Raw genomic sequence first — 19,811 nt, forward strand, 5'->3', positions numbered from 1 at the left:
CAAATATGGGATAGAGTGCTCATAAAAGACCAAACAGTGGGTAAAGTGATGCCAAGCTGAAATGCAATTATAAATAAATAGATTAGAACTAAGCATTATGGCAATGGTGCTTGCATTTTTTAGGACAAAATCCATCAGTATAGACAGCACTAGTTCAGTGTGTCCAGGTCCATACCTATACGACAATGCTGCATGAATCTTTTTAAGGTGCCTGAACATTCAGAAGGTCAATGCCTTCTGCTGGATGTTTAGGGAGGTAGTAAGGGTCGTCTGAGTCTGCCTTTCTATGCCTTGAGGATGTTTCACTTGTGGTGGCTCTGCCCCATTCCTCATTGCCCATCATGGACAGGACGTTTTTGATGCTCAAGCAAATTGGTATTACTCATGCTCTTTCACTGGTAGCCTCCCAAGGCTCTTCCCCTTGCTACTGATTCGGTTCCTTCTCTATTTGTGCGATATTAAGCATTTATCATGTATGTTGGCCTCAAAGTGGTTATCTATTAAGCGTGTTAAAAGGGTTAATTCACTCCTCAATATTGAAGCACTCATTTCCTGTTCACAGGATTTCTTTGGACCAAAGTATTGAATTCCTGTTCGCCTTTATTAATGTATGCAGGAGTGCAGAGATTAGATTCCAGAAGAGAACTACAATTTCATTTGAAGGACTGGAAGCTATTCCTAAATGGAGGTTGTGCTGTGAATTACAAGCCAATTACAAAGACCAGTCATTTTTGTTGTATTGCCACATACATCAGATTACACCTAGAACTTCACTATGACTACCTTCATAAGCTTTGTTCCACAGCAAAATATGTGTACAGCTTCTAGTAGAAGTAAGGAATGTTGATTAATCAAGAATTACTGTCTTGATTCAGACACAAAGTGAGAATCATGGATAAGACTGCTTTAAACTGTAAATTGTCCAACATAATGGGGTACTGTAGTGTCACTCTATGGAAGGTATGCAGGGCTCTCACAAAATGAATGTAATGTACATCAACATCCCTAATCTATGACACTATGGCTAAATACATGTGTTAACAATAATTATAATGACAGAAATCACAATATGCTATTTTGAAAAATACATTTATTTCTCCTTCTAGAGTTACCATTTAATGGTTCTTCAGAACGATGTGGAGGTCGCCCAATTTATGAACAATCGTCCAGAGTTTTTAACACTGGCGGAGCCGTTTTGGAAAGACCTCATGAATCTTCCAGCTTTTTACGAATATAGTGCATATCGACGACTGATCGAAAATTATGGAACTCATTTCCTGCAGTCTGGTTCCCTGGGAGGACTTTACAAGGTTCTGTTTTATATGGACACAGAGAAAATGAACTCTGAAGGTACAGTATTACTGAATGAAATAATATTTTCTTAATGGTCATCAAAAATGGATCAATTCATTTTTAACTTAGTCTCAATACATTATAACAAATAGCAAACATCAACAAAATACTTCAGAGTAGATCAGCCTAAACACAATTATGTCTACTAAGTACAAGCTGGTATCTTTACACACAGTTGTAATAAAGTATATCATACATTGAAGTTGTTTTTATAGCTAGCAGGCTCTTTCAGCGTCCCTCTGTTTACAAAACATACCCAGAACGGGACGTACATTATGTAATAATGGCCATGGCAGCACTGGTGAGTGTTCTTGTTTGGAAGCCTTGAAATTGTTGATTCTTATTAATTATTTTGCTTGCACCTCTCCTCAACATGGCAGTCTCACTTGCATGTAGGAATTTGCCTTAACCCTCATTCTGGTGGATTTTCTATCTTCAAGGTTGACTGGATATGCTTGCACTAAATAGACTCACATGCTTTAAATATCTGTCAACTAGAGGTTTGAATCTGAAATCAGCCTTATAAGTTTTCCCAAAAAGAAGAATTAGCCTAAGCCTAGAAGAATATGACTTGGGGAATATCTCTAGTCAGATTCCCAGGTGATATTGACTTGAATCATACAATCAATCAAAATGTTTATTTTCAGTCACACACAGGGTGTCAGTGACACAGTCAATAAAATACATGACAAATAAGCAGAGAAAAAAACCCAACAAGGTTCAAAACAGCATTCAGCGTGGATAAAGATAAAACAGAGGAACGGGTAACTTTAAGGCATCACTGGTTCAGCGCTTTGCCACTATGCATGAAAAATGAGCCAAGCAGCATGCTGAAATTTCGCCATTACAACAACAGTCACCTGTCTCGTGTCTGAGCGTAAAGTGCGTAGTGCAGGCACATAAAGGCGAAAACCTATACAGTATAGTTGGGTAATTGCTTCATAAGAGCTCACACATGGTATCAGCTCACCTTGTTAGCAGGCTTAGAAAGTCATATCAGAATCACAAATATAAGCTATGGAAGCTGTTGTCACTGATGACCTCTTGTAGAATGTTGCTTTGGTGTAGCTGTAACTGTCCACATCACATTTAATAGTGGAAATGAATGCACATTAGGTTCCATCTGTCAGGCCTTGCACGAACAACACATTTACCACCTGCTATATGTCCAAATACCACAAATGATTGACTCAATCAACATCTTAGATAACTTTAACCCTTTAATTTCATTCTAACATTGACAGCCCTTGAAACTTATAATGCTACTGTTTAGGGTTTAAATTGATTAAATTGCATGATGCTGTGCAAAACATTTTCGAAAGGTAGTATTTCGAATAATCCTGCCGATTAAACCTTAGTCATGGAAAGAGTTCAGCTGGAGCGGCATTCCATGCTCTATTACACGGTTACATCCAAAAATCAATATATGGAGTCGACCATCAGGTATTCTGCCCTTGTCCTTCTCTGCTGTAACTCAGTTTATCATTTTAAGTCTTCGTTGTAGTCTTTTTTCTCCTACTGCCATGATTGTGAGGCCTTGTAGTAGTGTCCGGATCAGTTAGTTTTCAACACTCCCAGGTTCTTCAAGGCTTCAGTAGATAACCGTGAATGCATTACAGAATCTGGCACAGGCTTGAGTCATGGAAGGAAGAATTGGAGGCTTACAAGTAACAGGATATTGAAATGTGGCTTAGGACACAAGCACAACACACCAACCATCATAGTGTAAGGTGCAAATTCCATTTTAGAAATTTTTGAGCATTTCCAATTCCTTTTTATTAGGTCTCGCTCGAGACCTATTGCTGTGGAGTTGGCTCTCAAGGGAGACAGACCTGGGCACGCGCGTCGATTTCACATCGTGGACGCGCATGCCCAGCCTCCCGGAGCCGTGCACATCTCTTGCTCCACATTCCACATTCACAGCGCCAGCCTCTCACAATCACGCGCGCACACAGTCACACTCACGGAAGCACACACACGCGTGCGCGCACACACTCACACACGCTGGCAAACATGCACACACCCCTCCTCCCCCTTACCTCACCGGGCTCGTGTTGTTGATTTGGCGGCCCCCTCCCAGGGCCGCACAGCACTCCTCAAGGACAGCGACGAAGACCGCAGTCGCCGCCACTGGGCACGAGCCGCAGGATACGCTGATGTGCACGCTCACGGTGTGCCTACAACGTGCACATCGCGTTCTTTCGCTTTCCCACACTTTCCCTCCCTTGCGGAGACAGTTTGTTTGCTAACTCGCTGTTTTGCAAAACTACAGGCTGCAGAGTGCAGTGAATCAATTACGGCTCTCAGCAGACCAGCGTGCCCTCTCGTCCTGCTGTCCACCCTGACAACAGGTCCAGTGATACCGACGAGGGTCAGGCCACAGAGGCACCTCCTGCACAGCAAAGCGACATTCAGCGCCTCAGTGTCCAGACTAACGTAGTAGCTCCCAGCGCTTCAGGTCGTACTCACCGTTCCACTAGTCTCCCAGGCCTGCAGCACTGCACGTGCCATGTTCCAGCACCGTGCTGCTACAGGGACTTGCCGCAACACTACCACTAATGTCTCACCGCTTGCTCCCTTGCTCGGGGGTGTGCTTGGCCCCAGCTGGATGCTGGCCGCCGCAGGGGTCCTTAGCAGCTCACGGGTCCCGCAGTGTTCGTGCTGTATGCTTTTCTTCCCAGCGGGGGCTCGGATCTCTCATCCTGCGCCCTCCTCCTCGCTTACTTCCGTCTGGCTCTCTCCGCTTCACCGCAGGCGCCGCCACTGGGCACGAGCCGCAGGATACGCTGATGTGCACGCTCACGGTGTGCCTACAATGTGCACATCGCGTTCTTTCGCATTCCCTCAGTTTCCCTCCCCTGCGGAGACAAGTTTGTTTGCTGACTCGCTGTTTAGCAAAACTATAGGCTGCAGAGTGCAGTGAATCAATTACGGCTGTCTCAGCAGACCAGCGTGCCCTCTCGTCCTGCTGTCCACACTGACAACAGGTCCAGTGATACCGACGAGGGTCAGGCACAGAGGCACCTCCCGCACAGCAAAGCGACATTCAGCGCCTCAGTGTTCAGACTAACGTAGTAGCTCCCAGCGCTTCGGGTCGTACTCACCGTTCCACTAGTCTCCCAGGCCTGCAGCACTGCACGTGCCATGTTCCAGCACCGTGCTGCTACAGGGACTCGCTGCAACACTACCACTAATGTCTCACCACTTGCTCCCTTGCTCAGGGGTGTGCTTGGCCCCAGCTGGATGTTGGCCGCCGCAGGGGTCCTTAGCAGCTCACGGGTCCCGCAGTGTTCGTGCTGTATGCTTTTCTTCCCAGCTGGGGCTCGGATCTCTCATCTTGCGCCCTCCTCCTCGCTTACTTCTGTCTGGCTCTCTCCGCTTCACAAGGCCTTACAGGCTGCGGACCTACGCAGGTGATCCGCAGATACCCGCAGGCACCCACATATCCGAAGTCCTATTGGGCGTAAACAAAGCCTCATCCACTCCCAGACTATACCCCTGCTGCACACATGCAGCATGGGGTTGGGTGCATGCAGGGTGGATGGTTGCAGGCCCTCTGGCCATCCCCTGCATCCCACAGCTGAAGGCTGGGTGAGGCAGTGGTTGTATTAATGTACAGTAATTATACATTCCTTTGCGTTAAGAAAACATGGAAATTCAATTAAAAAGACAAAGGTTACAGGGACATTATAATTAGGTTGACCTTTTACACACCTAAAACTATAGAAATTCAGCAGTTATAGTTATACTTATCTGAAGAAACTATTTCTCTTGCTGTTAAGTAACTTTAGGCCACACGTTATAGTTTCTTAAGATAAGTGTAATTATACGTTTAACTATAACTGCTGAATTTCTATGGTTTAGTGTGGGTAAAATGTCAACCTAACTATAATGTCCCTGTAACCTTTTGTTTTTTCAGAGTGTGTGTGTGTTTGTGTGTGTGTGTGTGTATATATATATACATATATATATATACACCTATTAAAGGGCTTGTACCTTAGCGCTGCTGCATGAGTGCTTTTTACAGGATGGGCAACCAGGAGCAGTGATCTATACGCGGCGCCCTGCCGCAAAAAAGCACCACCCCAGGAACCCAGGGGGCCACGAAGCTTGGGCAATTGGCAAGCTGGTAATGCGGTGCAGTGGGGCAGGATTGAGGACAGACCTGCACACAGAGGCCCATTCGAGGGCTTTGAATGTGTTCAGCAGAAAATTATGTGCATCCATAAACGGATTAAATCTTTCTGGCACTACAACTCCCATAAGACTTTGTAGAATATTCGACCATACAGGTGCGTGCAATTAAGGACATTTAAAGGGAGGGCGGGACCAGCATGCGCACTTTCCCAACTGTTAAGCCTCTGAGGAAGGAGTCTTGAACTTTGAAACGCGTCAGGCGATAGAAGCGGAATGGCTGTGAAGGAAATCTGGATGCCGGTTGTGGTCCATACCTATTAAAGGGCTTGTACCTTAGCGCTGCTGCATGAGTGCTTTTTACAGGATGGGCAACCAGGAGCAGTGATCTATACGCGGTGCCCTGCCGCGAAAAAGCACCACCCCAGGAACCCAGGTGGCCACGAAGCTTGGGCAATTGGCAAGCTGGTAATGCGGTGCAGTGGGGCAGGATTGAGGACAGACCTGCACACAGAGGCCCATCTGAGGGCTTTGAATGTGTTCAGCAGAAACTTATGTGCATCCATAAACTGATTAAATCTTTCTGGCACTACAACTCCCATAAGACTTTGCAGAATATTCGACCATACAGGTGCGTGCAATTAAGGACATTTAAAGGGAGGGCAGGACCAGCACGTGCACTTTCCCAACCGCTAAGCCTCTGAGGAAGGCGTCTTGAACTTTGAAACGCGTCAGGCGATAAAAGCGGAACGGCTGTGAAGGAAATCTGGATGCCGGTTGTGGTCCATACCTATTAAAGGGCTTGTACCTTAGCGCTGCTGCATGAGTGCTTTTTACAGGATGGGCAACCAGGAGCAGTGATATATATATATATAAATATCAAGCGATTCCCTTACACGGCAGGGAAAGGATTGACGTCGCCGTGTAATGGCCACAAATAATTTTAATGGGACAGCTGATAAGACGCGTTTCGCCTGTCCAGCAGGCTTGTTCACACAGTTTGGTGAACAAGCCTGCTGGACAGGCAAAACGCTTCTTATCAGCTGTCCCGATAAAATATTTTGTGGCCAGTACACAGCGTCATCAATCCTAGCCCTGCTGTGTGAGGGAATAGCTACATTTCACGGACCGAACTTGTTTGGTCCATTCTCGATGACGCACCCGCTGTTCAGGCAGCGCTGCAGCTGTACCGAAGTAAGGAGGATATATATATATATATAGTAGGTAGTTATAATTAGGACCTATTTTCCATAGGAAATCCGTAACATTTTATTTGCAATAACTTTGGCGCTGATTGACGAATCTTCGCAGAATTTTCCAAACTTATGGCCTGCTCCGGGCCGCTCCTATCCTGGAATCCGGGTGATAAGTCAAGCGGGGGCTGAGAAAAAAAGGGGGGTCCCAAATCACGTTTTCCCCATGTTATTTCCCATAGGAAATTATAGACACGGCTACAGCCCGAACTGCTGAACGGAATTACACCAAATTTTGCAAAACGGTAGCGCTTGGTTCAGAAAGCGCCCTCATTTTAAATGGTGTAAATCCGCTCAGTATTTCTTGAGAAATTCAAAAATTAGTGGTGAAAAAATCATTTCTCCATAGGAAACTGTACACACTGTTATAGCAAAAACTGCTGAACAGAATTACACCAAATTTGGCAAAAAAGAAAGCAACCTTTTAAAAATGGTGTAAATCCATTCAGTCGTTTTTGAAAAATGAAGGAATAAAGATAGCGATATCTATGGCCGCGCAGGATCCACGCACCCTCCAGGTCATGAGCTTTATGGTAATTGGCTGTCGACACTCCAAACCAGGAAGTGTTGGCAGCCATCTTGTGCCTCGGTATAACCGAGGCTCAAGAAATCAGTCAAACTAAGGCGCAAAATGCAAAAAGGTGGCAGGGTAGAAACACCTTGAACCCCTAGATCTGCTGCCCAAAAAAATAATTATTTTTTGTTAAAAGATTGGCAAAATCCGCGCAGGGTGCGCGATCCTTCAGAGAAAAATAACACGAAGCATGGACTCCCGTACTTTGTTGCTATTTAGCCCCCAGGGGGCCACGTCCCGGGGGCAATATTGTTATGTAATGGGGGGCCCATGATGGCCCCCCGCCCCGGGGACCGCCACCCCCGGGGCTTTATAAAATTATGTGCGGGGGCTCAGAGCCCCCCCCTGCCCAGGGACCCGCCACCCCCCAAGGCTTATAAAATAAATGAGTTGGAGGGCTCAAAGACCCCCCCAAACCCCGGGGCTTCGAAACTGAATGGGTGGGGGAGCTCCAAGGCCCCCAAGCCCTGCGGACCGCCACCCCGGGGCTTTTCCAAAATATTTGCGGGGGCTCACAACCCCCCCAGCCCCGGGAACCGCCACCCCAGGGCTTATAAAATACATGGGTGGGGCGGCTCAAAGACCCCCACAAGCCCCGGTGACCGCCACCCCCATGGCTTTATGAAAATATGTGCGGGGGGTTCACAGCCCCCCCAGCCCTGGGGACCGCCACCCCCTGGGGCTTCGAAACTGAATGGGTGGGTGGGCTCAAAGGCCCCCCAAACCCTGGGGACTGCCACCCCCAGGACTTTGCCAAAATATTTGCGGGGGGCTCACGTCCCCCCCACTGCCTCGGGGACCACCACCCGGGGGCTTGTGTTTAAAAAAAAAAAACTGTAGCCCCCCACATGCCCCGGGGACCGCCACCTCCCCAGGGCTCTACATATTCAAAATAGGGGGTCTGTTAGGGGACCACCACCCCCCAGGGCTTTTCATTAAGTGGGAGGGGGCCGCGTGGCCCCCCTCCTGGAGCCAATAATGGCCCTGGGGACCGCCACCCCCCAGGACTGGCTCCTGCAGTGTCTCAGGGTGCCCACCCCCGGGACACTGCTGTTTGCTATGGCAGGGATGGAGCCTCATGGCTCCCACCCTGCCATGGCAAACTTGGTATGGATTTTGAAAGAGAGAGCAGGAAACCTGCTTTGTCTTCAAAATGCAACCCAGATCGCTTTTCCACACGGGGAGCTGCATCTTAGCAGCTCCCCGTGTGGAAAAGCATTGCCGGCTCCCGCAGGAGGCAGGGAGCCTGCGGGACTGTGGGGGGATTGCGGACCCCCCCACGGTCCTCAACGGCAGGGTCAGCCCCGGGGGATGGGGTCCCCAGGGCTATTAGTGGCCCCTTTTTACACCTCTCTGCAATGGCGCTTACTGGACGTGTCTAGTGGGCTAATTTGCCCCTGGGAATCCTCAGGATTCATGGGGACTTAATTTCCCAACTTAAAACGGCCACAGGGCATGTTTACACAGTGGAGAAGGGAGGGGAGGGGGCCTGAGGTGACGTGGGCAAACACGCCCTATGGCGCGTTTTAAGTTGAGGGAATAATTGCCCTTCAATCCTGAGGGCCCCTGGGGGCTAACTAGCCCACCAGGTGCTTTCAGTAAGCGCCACTGCGCTGTGTTGCAGAGAGGTGGTCCAGGCCGTTCCACTTTTTACACCTCTCTGCAACGTAGCTATGTGGCGCTTACTGGAGGTACTTAGTGGGCTAGTTGGACCCTAGGGACCCTCAGGATTCAAATGAACTTAATCTGCCAACTTAAAACGGCAACAGTGTTTACACAGTGGTGAAGGGAGGGGACGGGGCCTGAGGTGACGTCTGCAAACACGCCCCGTGGCGCGTTTTAAGTTGGGGAAATAATTCCCCTTCAATCCTGAGGGCTCGGGGGGGCCAACTAGCCCACCATGTGCTTCCAGTAAGCGCCACTGCGCCGCATTGCAGAGAGGTGGACTAGGCCATGCCCCTTTTTACATCTCTCTGCAACGCAGCTCTGTGGCGCTTACTGGAGGCACCTAGTGGGCTAGCTGGACCCTAGGGACCCTCAGGATTCAAGGGGACTTAATCTCTCAACTTAAAACGGCCACAGAGCGTGTTTGCACAGTGGTGAAGGGAGAGGACGGGGCCTGAGGTGACGTGTGCAAACGCTCCCAGTGGCGCGTTTTAAGAGGTAGTTTTAATCCCCCTGCCCTATTATATACTAGGGGCTTACAGAGGAGGTCATGCTAATCACAGGGGGACCCCAACGCATAGTGTTCCCTAGTGTATGTAGGTCAGTCAGTCAAACATGCTTTATTCGACAATTTGTCAAAAAAGCTAAATACAAAACATATTACTGATAAAATGTATCGATATCAATAGACAGAATAAATAAGCATGATTGTAAGACTACCTTAAAGTACAAATTTAACTTCAGTACATTGTATATAAAACCATAAAACAACGATAAAATAGTGTTAGTTGCTAACATAAAAATCCACCTTTTTAAGGAACAAACACCGTTAAAACACTCAGGAAAGGGGAGATTAAAACATTTTTGTTTTTCCCATTTTTTTGCCCTAACTTTTGGAGCCAGCATTCTGGGCCTAATACTTTTGGCCAAGGTTTAGTTATGAAACTTCATATGCTGGTGCAAATAAATAGGCAGGATGTTATATGGAAAGTGACTGTGGCCTTATCCTAGGACTTTTTCTACAGCTATAATGATTGGAATAAAAGTATTTGTGCGTAGAATTCTTCCTGCATTGGAAATAGCCATACTCGACGAGGAGCGGCACAGGCTGGGAAAACGTTTAACAGGTGAGCTGCCGACTCCACTCTAGTCTGGCATAGAGAACACAAATTTTCATTGGACTTTGACCATCTAGCAGTAATGGCTTTGATAGGCAAAGTACCAACCCTGAACTGGAAATACAATTTTGTATTGTGTGGTTTTGCTATTATGTCCCAAAAAGCTTCGAAATGTGGTGACAATTTAGCATCCAAAAAGATTCCTGTTAACATAGAAGACACACTATTGCTAAGATTTTTTTGTGTAATCATCTCCCAGTACTTTTCTTTCAGGATCTTTATGGAAAGGGAAGCTAGCTCTATCAGGTTCTGCCCATAGTGTTCTCATACCTATGCTTACAAGGGCATCTCTAATTCCTCTCAACCAACTTATTTTGTGGAATGTATCGGCCCTGATTATGTCCAGAAAGCCCGCGGCATAGTGGTTTAATTCTGGTGTGGTCCAAAGCCTATGCCAGTACAGTAAAGGGTGCAGTTTGGCAACCTCAGCCAAGGGCCTTCTACCTAGGTCATGTAGTAGCGGACACACTGGTGTACTTTGTAGGAGCAGTGTGATGCTACGCATGAAGCTGTTTTCAGTGGTCGTGTGGTTAGTTAGATTTTCGTACCCCCATATCTCTGCTCCATAAAGTACGGAATGGACCACCTTCATGTTGTAGACCTGGAGCACAGGGCTGATTGGTTATGTCAATGAGGTATTGAATTCCCTGTTTAGTACTCCAGACAGTTGTCGATGCTTGAGAGTTGCTAGGTCAATTTGCTGTTTCCATTTTAAGTCACTTTGAATAATGACCCCCAAATAGATGAATGCCTTTACTTGCTCCAGTGGACAATTATTCATTACAATTCTACTTTTAAAAGTTCTATAGGGGTTAAAAGACATGCATTTCATCTTTGACACGTTGACTTCCAGACCGCGAGTGTTGCAGAACTCCTCAAAGATGTTCAGGGCCTTCTGCAAACCACTCGGGCCTTTGAGATAATCAACGTGTCATCTGCGAACATTAAAATCGGAATTTTGCTGCCGGCTAGTATCGGAGCATCGGGGAACTCTGCTTCCATGTAATGAACAATACCATTAATAAATAGGGAGAATAAGGTCGGCGCAAGCACACAACCTTGGCGTACCCCTCTCTCTCCTGGAAATGGGCCAGTAACCATACCCTGGGAACCCTAACAAATTTTTGCATAGTTTTCTGCATGCAATATCACAAGTAATGTGAGTAACTTAGGAGGGATCCCCATCTCTTGCAGAATTACCCATAGTTTGTGGCGAGGAACAAGATCAAATGCTGATTTTAAATCAACAAAAGCAGCATACAGGCTACCATTGGCCAGGACCACTGATTTAGTGTATGTAGGTGTTTTCACTGTATTCTGTATTTTAACATAGCACTGGCTCTAGGACTAGTTAGTCAGACTCAGTTACCACCAGTATCCGTCTGAAAAAGTTGAGGGTACAGGATGATTTTGCAAAAAGGCTTCTTTCTGCCCTTCTGTTTGTTCTTTCTGCACGTTTTCCTTCTTCCTGCACTTTTCTTGGTCTTTGAGGACTTCTGTTGCTTCTTTCTGCATTTCTTCATTTCGTTCTGTGCGTTGTTTCTTTTTTCTTCACATGTCCTATCTCTGTAGGCATAGTTAGAAATTAGGATTTAAAAAACCTTTGGAATTCACTGAAAAAACCATAGGTTTTAGGCACGTTATAGTTAGGAATTAGCATTCAAAAAACCTTAGAAATTCACTGAAAAAACCATAGGTTTCAGGAGCGTTATAGTTAGCTGGACATTTCACTCATCCAAAAGCTTAGAAATTCCCCCGTTATAGTGAGTTCAGGAACTATAACTTGCACGCCCGCAATGCACTGCTGATGAATAAAACGGACTTCTATTTTTTGTAACTTCCCATAGCAGCCCAGGTTCTGGTATTAAACTGGGCTCCTATGGTTATTCACAAGGGCATATTATCAAGCCCATTATCGCTGCTTTATCAGCTGTTTCCTGCCGATAAAAACGACGATAATGTATCGCCTTTTGTGGATAATATGGCTCATTGCTCTTTTATTGACCAGTAAACTTAGGTGCATATTATCAAAGACCGGTGTTACAATTATCGCCGTTTTATTCGCAAGAACCTGCCGACAAAACGGCGATAATGACCATGATAATACGGCCTTGTTATTTCCCATAGAAGCCCATGTTTACACCAGAACATAGGCTTCCTGTCGATAAAAGCGGCGATAAAGTATCGCCTTTTGTTGATAATATGCTCCTTCATTTCTAGGATAGTAGGTAAAGCTTTCCTTTTTTTTTGGTGTAGCAGTCGTACTCTCTTCGCATGCTCAGCGTTGTTTCGAAGCCCACGTTTTCTTTTTTCTTCAAGTTCAACAAGCAAACCTTTCTTTGTATCAGTTAGTAAATCTGTTGCTTTCTTTTCCCGGTTTGTGTGTGTCATCCGCTGCTGTACTTTTGTACAGTATTAATAGTCATATTTTTTATATAGTTATTTGAAAGGTAGTGCCGAGGCGCCAAACGTTGATTATGTACTCCGTCCATCGCCATTTTCGTAGTATCTCACCGTTGTTTTTATTATATCTGTTAGTTAGAACTCAGTAGTTTTCAATCCTAGTCTTGAATATCTTACTATAGTATTTCAACATTATTTTTATTGTGGGCTGTCATACCCCTCCCCCACAAAAAAAAGAAGTATGTAGTTTTTATTAATTAACTTTTATTAAACAATAAATATAAACGAAACTCAATTATAACTATATTAGAACTGGATAAATAACTTTAACAATGTTATAAACAAATTGTGAAATGGATTCCAAAAGCTGTGTGATTGGTAATCTGCAAAAGAAAAAAGAAAATTAGAGTTTAGAATTATGTAGATGTGAGTAAATGAGCTGAAGCATTACGGGGCATATTATCAAGAGCGGCGATAAAATTATCGCAGTTTCAGCGGCTGGAAACTGCAGCTAAAGCGGCGATAATGGGCTTGATAATATGCTGTTGTGAATTCCTATAGCAGTCCAGGTTTTGGTGTTAACCTGGGCTACTATGGGAATTCAGAGGGGCATATTATCAAGTCCATTATCGCCGCTTTAGCAGCAGTTTCCTGCCGCTGAAACGGTGATTATTTTATCGCCGTTCTTGATACTATGTCCCTTCAAGTTTTGGTAACTCTATGGTTTTACATGTTCAGTGTGACTCGTACATTCCAGTTCTGTTATAGTGCCGCGTTCAAGTGGTGTCTATATGGAAGTGCCTACTGCGTTACTGACGCCCGTTATGGCGACTTATTTCTAATGCATTCCTATGAAGGCTTTGTACATCTAGGCATCTGTGCTTACCGTTGTGTTTGCGGGTAAACATGTCAGGCAGTTGGTGTCACAACTTATTCTGAACAATTCTTCTACACGTCTACACGTCCAAGACAGCAGTGTCTAAGTTTAAGAGAGAAAGACAAATGATGTCACAGAGAGTGAGAGAGAGAAAGAGAGAGAAAACAACATTAAAACTGTGTCGCAGAGTCTGGAGTTGAGATTTTTTATTGAAAAGTGAGATGTAGATTTACTAGCTCTTTGCATCACTTTACCCATGTTAAAAGTGACTCAAAAGTGGTGTAATAAGGTTGTGGATCCGTTTGTCAGACTGTTGTAAGCTATCTGTTGTCACTGCTCGGAGGTAATTATAGATTTTGCAGAGAAGCTGCTGTACAGTACGCACTCTGGGCCATAATATGAAGCGATAATTTTGTCGTCCAGGCTTGATAATATGGCCGTGTCTCATTTCACAAATAAAGCTAACACTACAGTTTTACGAGTGGAGTGTACCTTGTATATTTCAGTTGTTATAGTGCTGCGTTCAAGTGGTGTCTATATGGAAGTGCCTACTGCGTTACTGATGCCCGTTAGGCCGACTTATTTCTAATGCATTGCTATGATGGCATTGTATATGTAGGCTGCTGTGCTTACCTTGTATAAAGAGTGCGGCCACCGGAGTTAACCATTCGACTTGAACTCTGCTTCTGTACGTCAAATTATATTCAATAAGTTGCAGAGAATTCCATTGCTGTTGCTCGATAGGCCGTGGTTGCTTCTGAACGATGTTTGCTGAAGGAAACAAAAGGACATTTTGATTAGTCATCATAAACTGAGTTGCGTAACTATCAAAAGTGAATTTTAATGTGGGTTCTTAATATTCCGTAGTTAAGACTGTTGCAGCTCCAGCAAACAAAGGAAGATCAATAAGTTAATAGAGACCTGGGACGGCCTTGTGACGCAGAAAAGAAAATGCGATCATGGACGCCCAATTAATAATAATAGAGGCCTAAGCACGTGGCGTAGTACAGAAATACGACACAGAAATGTATGCACGCATAATTTTTAAGATTTGAGGTGTATAGGACCTCGTGACTTATAAAGAAATATTTCAATTATGTAAGTACAATTTAAAACCATTGAGGGGTAGGAAATCCATATGAAGGATAAAAAAATAGCATTAGGCATATACAATTTACAGTGGAGGCTGATGTTGTGACGTCTTCTCTTACCTTTGCTTCTGTCCTCTTTTGTCGTGTCTTGAAAGGCTGCGGTTTAGCTGAGTCTGGGGTGTTTTCGACAGTCTGTCTGTCACCGCAGCAGAGGCAGGCAAAAGAGAGCGTGCTCACATCAGTGCCCGTATTATATGGGAACCGCGGGGGCTGACCAAACCAAACCCAGGGCCGTCATTGGTAGCGTTTTCGCAGTCTGCAAGAATGATGGCCCTGGGGGACATGCCATTGAGTAATGTATTGGTTTGCAGGCTAAATGATAGCAAGCATGCTAGGTGGTAGCATGTGGATAGTGTGGGCGGGCGTGCACTGCGCAAGTGCAAGTATGAGTGTGTGCACTAACAATTAACAACAGAGATAGATGAGAGCGGTGTTATAATGTACGCAGAGGCAGGCCCAGAATCGGATCTGCAATGAGTCAGCACTTCTAATCATTCTCCTTAGCGCGGCCTGAGCTCTGATTTGTCAGTGAGAGGGTGATCGCACCATACTTTGTACTGCTTATCATACTCAACATGTACCCGCTCATACGGTACGAATATGCTTTGACGTTACGCGTCGCATTAAAGCTTCGGTGTGACGTCATGTACGGCGTTCTGTATGCGTAAGGGGGCAATGTTTCTACTTGGTTTAAAACATGTATGAATTTAATGTACATACTAAGGGCAGACATTTGGGATAACTATGAATTTTTTGTAATACTTGTAATAATCATATATTATTTTTTAAAAGAATTACACAAATCGTGGTAGAACATCATGCGTACTCGTATTGAAAGAGCGGCGCAAGTGCATCATAAGCGTACGCAAAGCCATGTGACTTTAAAAGGAGAGATTTGATTGGTTCATAACTTTTCCTATTGCGACTGTTAAAAGTTCCGTCCCATAATAATTATCCGACTTTGACTTTCTAAGAAGAAGCATTTGTTCTGAGAATCTTATCAAATAGAAGGAAGATCACCATAATAAGAGCAATGGAGTCACCTTCCAGCAGTTCTTCAGAGGGAGATTTCATTCCTGAAGAACGTCCAAAGAAGAGGAAAGAAGCTCTAATTTGGAAGTTTTTCACTTTTCCAGAAGGTCAAAAAAAGGTTAATGCTCCAAAAGTAACCTGTAAAATTTGCAAAACAACTCTTTCAAGGGGTGATCCATGTAAAAAATACTCATTTGGCCCAGCAAATATGGTGCGACACGTGAAGAACTTGCACCCCAAGAACTTTGCTCGAGCTGCAAGACGGAGGTTGCACGAGAACCGACCTGCTTCTGCACCAAGCACATCAACTGCGGCAGCAGCATTTTCAGCAAGCAGTCCAACCCACATATTGATTCTGACTTTGCTAAAGTTAAAATTCTATGCATTTATTGCAATAAACTTTTGTTTTATGGGGAACAGTCTATACACTTAATGAAACGCAGGATGCAGGATCATTGCTGTCCTCGACATTAGTTGTTCTTTTTTTCATTTTTTTGTTCCTCTTGGAATTTGTTGAGAAAACACAAAAAAAATACAAAACAAAAAAAACTGTTCTTTTTAGAACTACCTTCAGTGGTCAAAGAAAGAACTGTATTTCTATGTTCGTGTGTAAAAGTTTGTCAGAATGAATGTGTAGTTCATAAAGGATTGAATGAATATGTTACTAGTGTATGGAGAATGTGAAAGTGCAGAACTAAAAGGAACTGCTACAGCATAAATCTATAAGGTGTTTATCTATAGTATACTGTAGTATGTCCGAAGCACTTGAATGTATCAAATGTACATAAATATGTTACAAGTCTATGTTTCAATATGCGCTGCTTGTGAAAGTGCCTGGTTGAATTTGTATGTGTTAGGGGTGGATTTACAACCCCTTGTGCCTCTTTTACACAGCTGTTAAGTCGCTTTTGTGACACAGCGGTGGTGCAAAAGATGTGCCATGGTGTGTGCTATTAACAACGTGACACATCTGGAGGGTGTATTACATTGTAAAGCGCTGCGCCAGAAGAGGCTTTCTTGTGCAGAAGGGGGTGCAGCAAGGCCTCCTAAAAGTGACTGAGTGAAATGTATAACATTTTATTCAGTGACTTATGAGCTTATGCTGCGTCAAAACCTTGCACATGCTTGAAGCAGGTGTAAGGATTGATACAGCATTATGAGCATAGGGCCCCAGGAGAATTGCTGGAGCGGTGTTATACTTGCAACCGACATCAAGCAATAATTCCTCCAAAAATTACTTTGCAATTTAGTTTTGTTATTATTTTATAATACGAATATGAAAAATCTAAAAAATAAAATAAATATGTATATAAAAAATATAAGAAATTAGTATAAAGGGAGGAGCCTAGCTCGAGGACGGAATGGCCGCCTTTTAGCTCGGCTCCGTCGGCCCTCCGGCTAACCTCGACTATCCTGCAATATATCCTGCACTGCTACGATACTTCCATACAGAATTTGAAACTTAAAGATCCACTCTTACTCACCGTCTGGTCCGGAGGTTCCTGTGTGCTGTGGGTCCGCAGCTGTGCCCTAGGTGATATTGGGGCCTCCGGGCATCCGAGACAGGGACCTCGCCTGTGGGACCCGACCGGCGGAGAAGAGATTGCCGGCCCCGGCCGCGAAAGTGGGCCACTGGTGTGAACCGTTATGCGTGTGCCCCGGAGATCCTGAACCGGCCCCGACGACTGGGCCGTGCGGCTGGAGGGGGACGAGATGTGTTGGGGGCTGACCGTGTGAAGGGGTCCCTTCGCCTTTGTCCTGTCCGGCGGCCCTGAACCCCGCACCTGGCTCTCGCCTGTGGGGCCTGCCACTGTTCGGAGGGGACCCCCCCCCCGTCGGGCGCTCGCCCATCCTGTGCCGGTGAGGCCGTTGTTGGGAGCCTCCGGAGGTCTGTAAAGTCCTCCATTTGGGAACTGTTTGGGGGCCCACGGTGGAGTGTGGGGCGGCGAAACTCACAAGATGGCTACCGACAACGCGGGGGATGCTCCGCTCTGCATCGGCGCTCCTTACCGGCTGGACTGTGCGGAGGCCTGGGTGTGTACTCGAGCGCCCACGCCCGGAGATGTCCTGGACGCCTTGATGTCATTGTACGCTGTCTTGGTCCCCGGTGCCTCTGCCGACCCCATGCGGCTCGCCGCCATTTTGGGCCGCCGCTCTTCCATGCACCCCTATCGTCCTGATGCCGCCATTGCTTCGCCCCCTTCGGCTGCGCCAGGAGTTGCTGTTGTTATTCTTCGGCCGACTGATGGGCCGGTGACTTTTGACCCTCTGCCTTCTCACCGCCTGGATTTCGAGGACTTCCACACGCCGCGGAGATCTGCTCCTTCCCGGGTACCTGGGACTTATGGTGGGCCGCTGTTTGATCCCGCTTCGTTGGATTCGAACTTTTGTCCTGGAGGGGTACCTTTGTATTGTCGAATTGCGCATCTGGACTCCGGCTTGCCTTTGCTTGCCCTGTCGTTGCTACTACAATTGACTTGCTTTATTGACTTTTTGTATTCCCTCCGTACGAAGGCTCTCCCTGATTTATATCACTGCCGTGACTCTGGACAACATTACGATTATTTTGTGCTGGGTGGTCCGCTCCACATTCTCCTTTATTGGGTTGGTTTCGTGGTTAGGAAGGGTTTGGGGTGAGTTGTACGACATGATAGTTTGCTGGTTTACCTGCCCGTTGCACTGATGTATGTACTCCCTGATACGGTGAATCGTTACAATCTCTTCCTCCTCCCCCTCCCTGTGATTTTTGCTGTATGTGAAGATGTAGTATTGACTTGATGCTTATTCATTTGTTGGTCGGGGGAGGGTCGCGGCCGAATGTGTTTGCTCATATCCTCTAGCTCCTCCCTCACATTTATTTTTGTTTTGTATTTCCTCTCCTCCTCTTTTTGTCTTCTTTCTCTACTTTCTTTTTTCACTATATTTCGGGTTTCGGATTAGGGCGACAGGCACGCTGTTTGGAGGGTAGGCCGTAGCCTTCTGCAGGGGTGCGGGGTGGGACGGGTGGGTGGGGTCTTTCAGATGTTTTCTTTTGGTTCTATGGCCCTTTTCTATTCCTTTATAGCGGTGCCGCTTCTGTCCTCGCTTCTCAGGCATGAGTGGGTTGGGGTCTGTTGCTATGCCACTTTTATCGGTTTCGATGCTTTGTCGTGACTGCCATGCCCTTCTTTTCGCCAGCTCTCCACTTTCTTCTGTACTATTAGCCGCGGGTTGCCTGGCCCGGGGTGGCGCCCATCTTGCACGATTGTGTTTCTCCTTTTATATTTCTTTGTTTTGCTCTTTCTCCTTCCTTTCCCCCCTCTTTCTGTCCCCCCCTTTTTGGCTTCCTCCCCTTTGTTTCCCCCCCTATTCCCTATTTTTCCCCCCTTCCCCTTCCCTATCCCCTTTCCCCCCCTTCCCCCCCCCTTTTTTCCCAGGCTCGTATTGTTAGAAGTGGGTTCGGTTCGTACAGTTTATCCGTTCCCCTTGCCTCTGTTAGCGTGTTATTGGGTGGGGGACATAAGATCTTGGTAGCACTTGTATGCTTCTCCACTATATTTTACGTTTATTTTGTGCTGCGATCGACTCGTGCCCTTACATCCTCCTCCCCCCCAAACCCCCCCCCCCTCCTTTCGTTTCAGCATGGGTGTATTCCTGTTTCTGGGTTATCCCTTGTTTGTGAGTCAGTCATGAGCCTTGTCCCCTTATCATAAAATGGACCTCATTGATGCTGATATTGGGCCGTTATTGCCGCTTATCCATTTCTAGCATTGTTTAATTATGTTTGCTTGCCTGCCAACTGGCCGCGTGTCGCTTATTTTGATTTCTTTGATCGTCTTTGACTTGTGGCCGGCCGGATTGGTTGTAGGCCCGCACATGTTTATCCTAATGATGCAAATAAAGGTCTTCAAAAAAAAAAAAAAAAAAAAAAGAAATTAGTATAAAAAGAAAGACATAATATTTAATACATTTATAAATTATCATTTACAAAAACCTATGAAACTCACTGAAAAAAACATAGGTTTCACACACGTTATAGTTAGGAATTAGCATTTAAAAAACCTTGCAAATTCATTGAAAAAAACATAGGTTTCACACGTTATATTTAGCTGAACATTTTTCTCATACAAAACCTTTGAAATTCCTCCGTTATAGTTAGCTCAGCTAACTATAACTTGCGCGCCCGCAATGCACTGCTGATGACGTCACATA

General features: G+C 45.7%; 1 protein-coding gene across 1 annotated transcript in view; it reads left to right on the plus strand.

The window, feature by feature from the left end:
* C7 (complement C7) overlaps window positions 1-19,811 on the plus strand; it is a 643,094-nt gene that overhangs the window by 142,534 nt on the left and 480,749 nt on the right. The window contains exon 8 of the mRNA XM_078675005.1: window positions 1,107-1,350. Coding sequence (XP_078531131.1) covers window positions 1,107-1,350 — 244 coding nt within the window. The remainder of the gene's footprint in view (window positions 1-1,106; window positions 1,351-19,811) is intronic.

This window comes from Lissotriton helveticus, chromosome 2_1 (genome assembly GCF_964261635.1).
Source record: "Lissotriton helveticus chromosome 2_1, aLisHel1.1, whole genome shotgun sequence".
In the NCBI taxonomy this organism is placed as follows: Eukaryota; Metazoa; Chordata; class Amphibia; order Caudata; family Salamandridae; genus Lissotriton; species Lissotriton helveticus.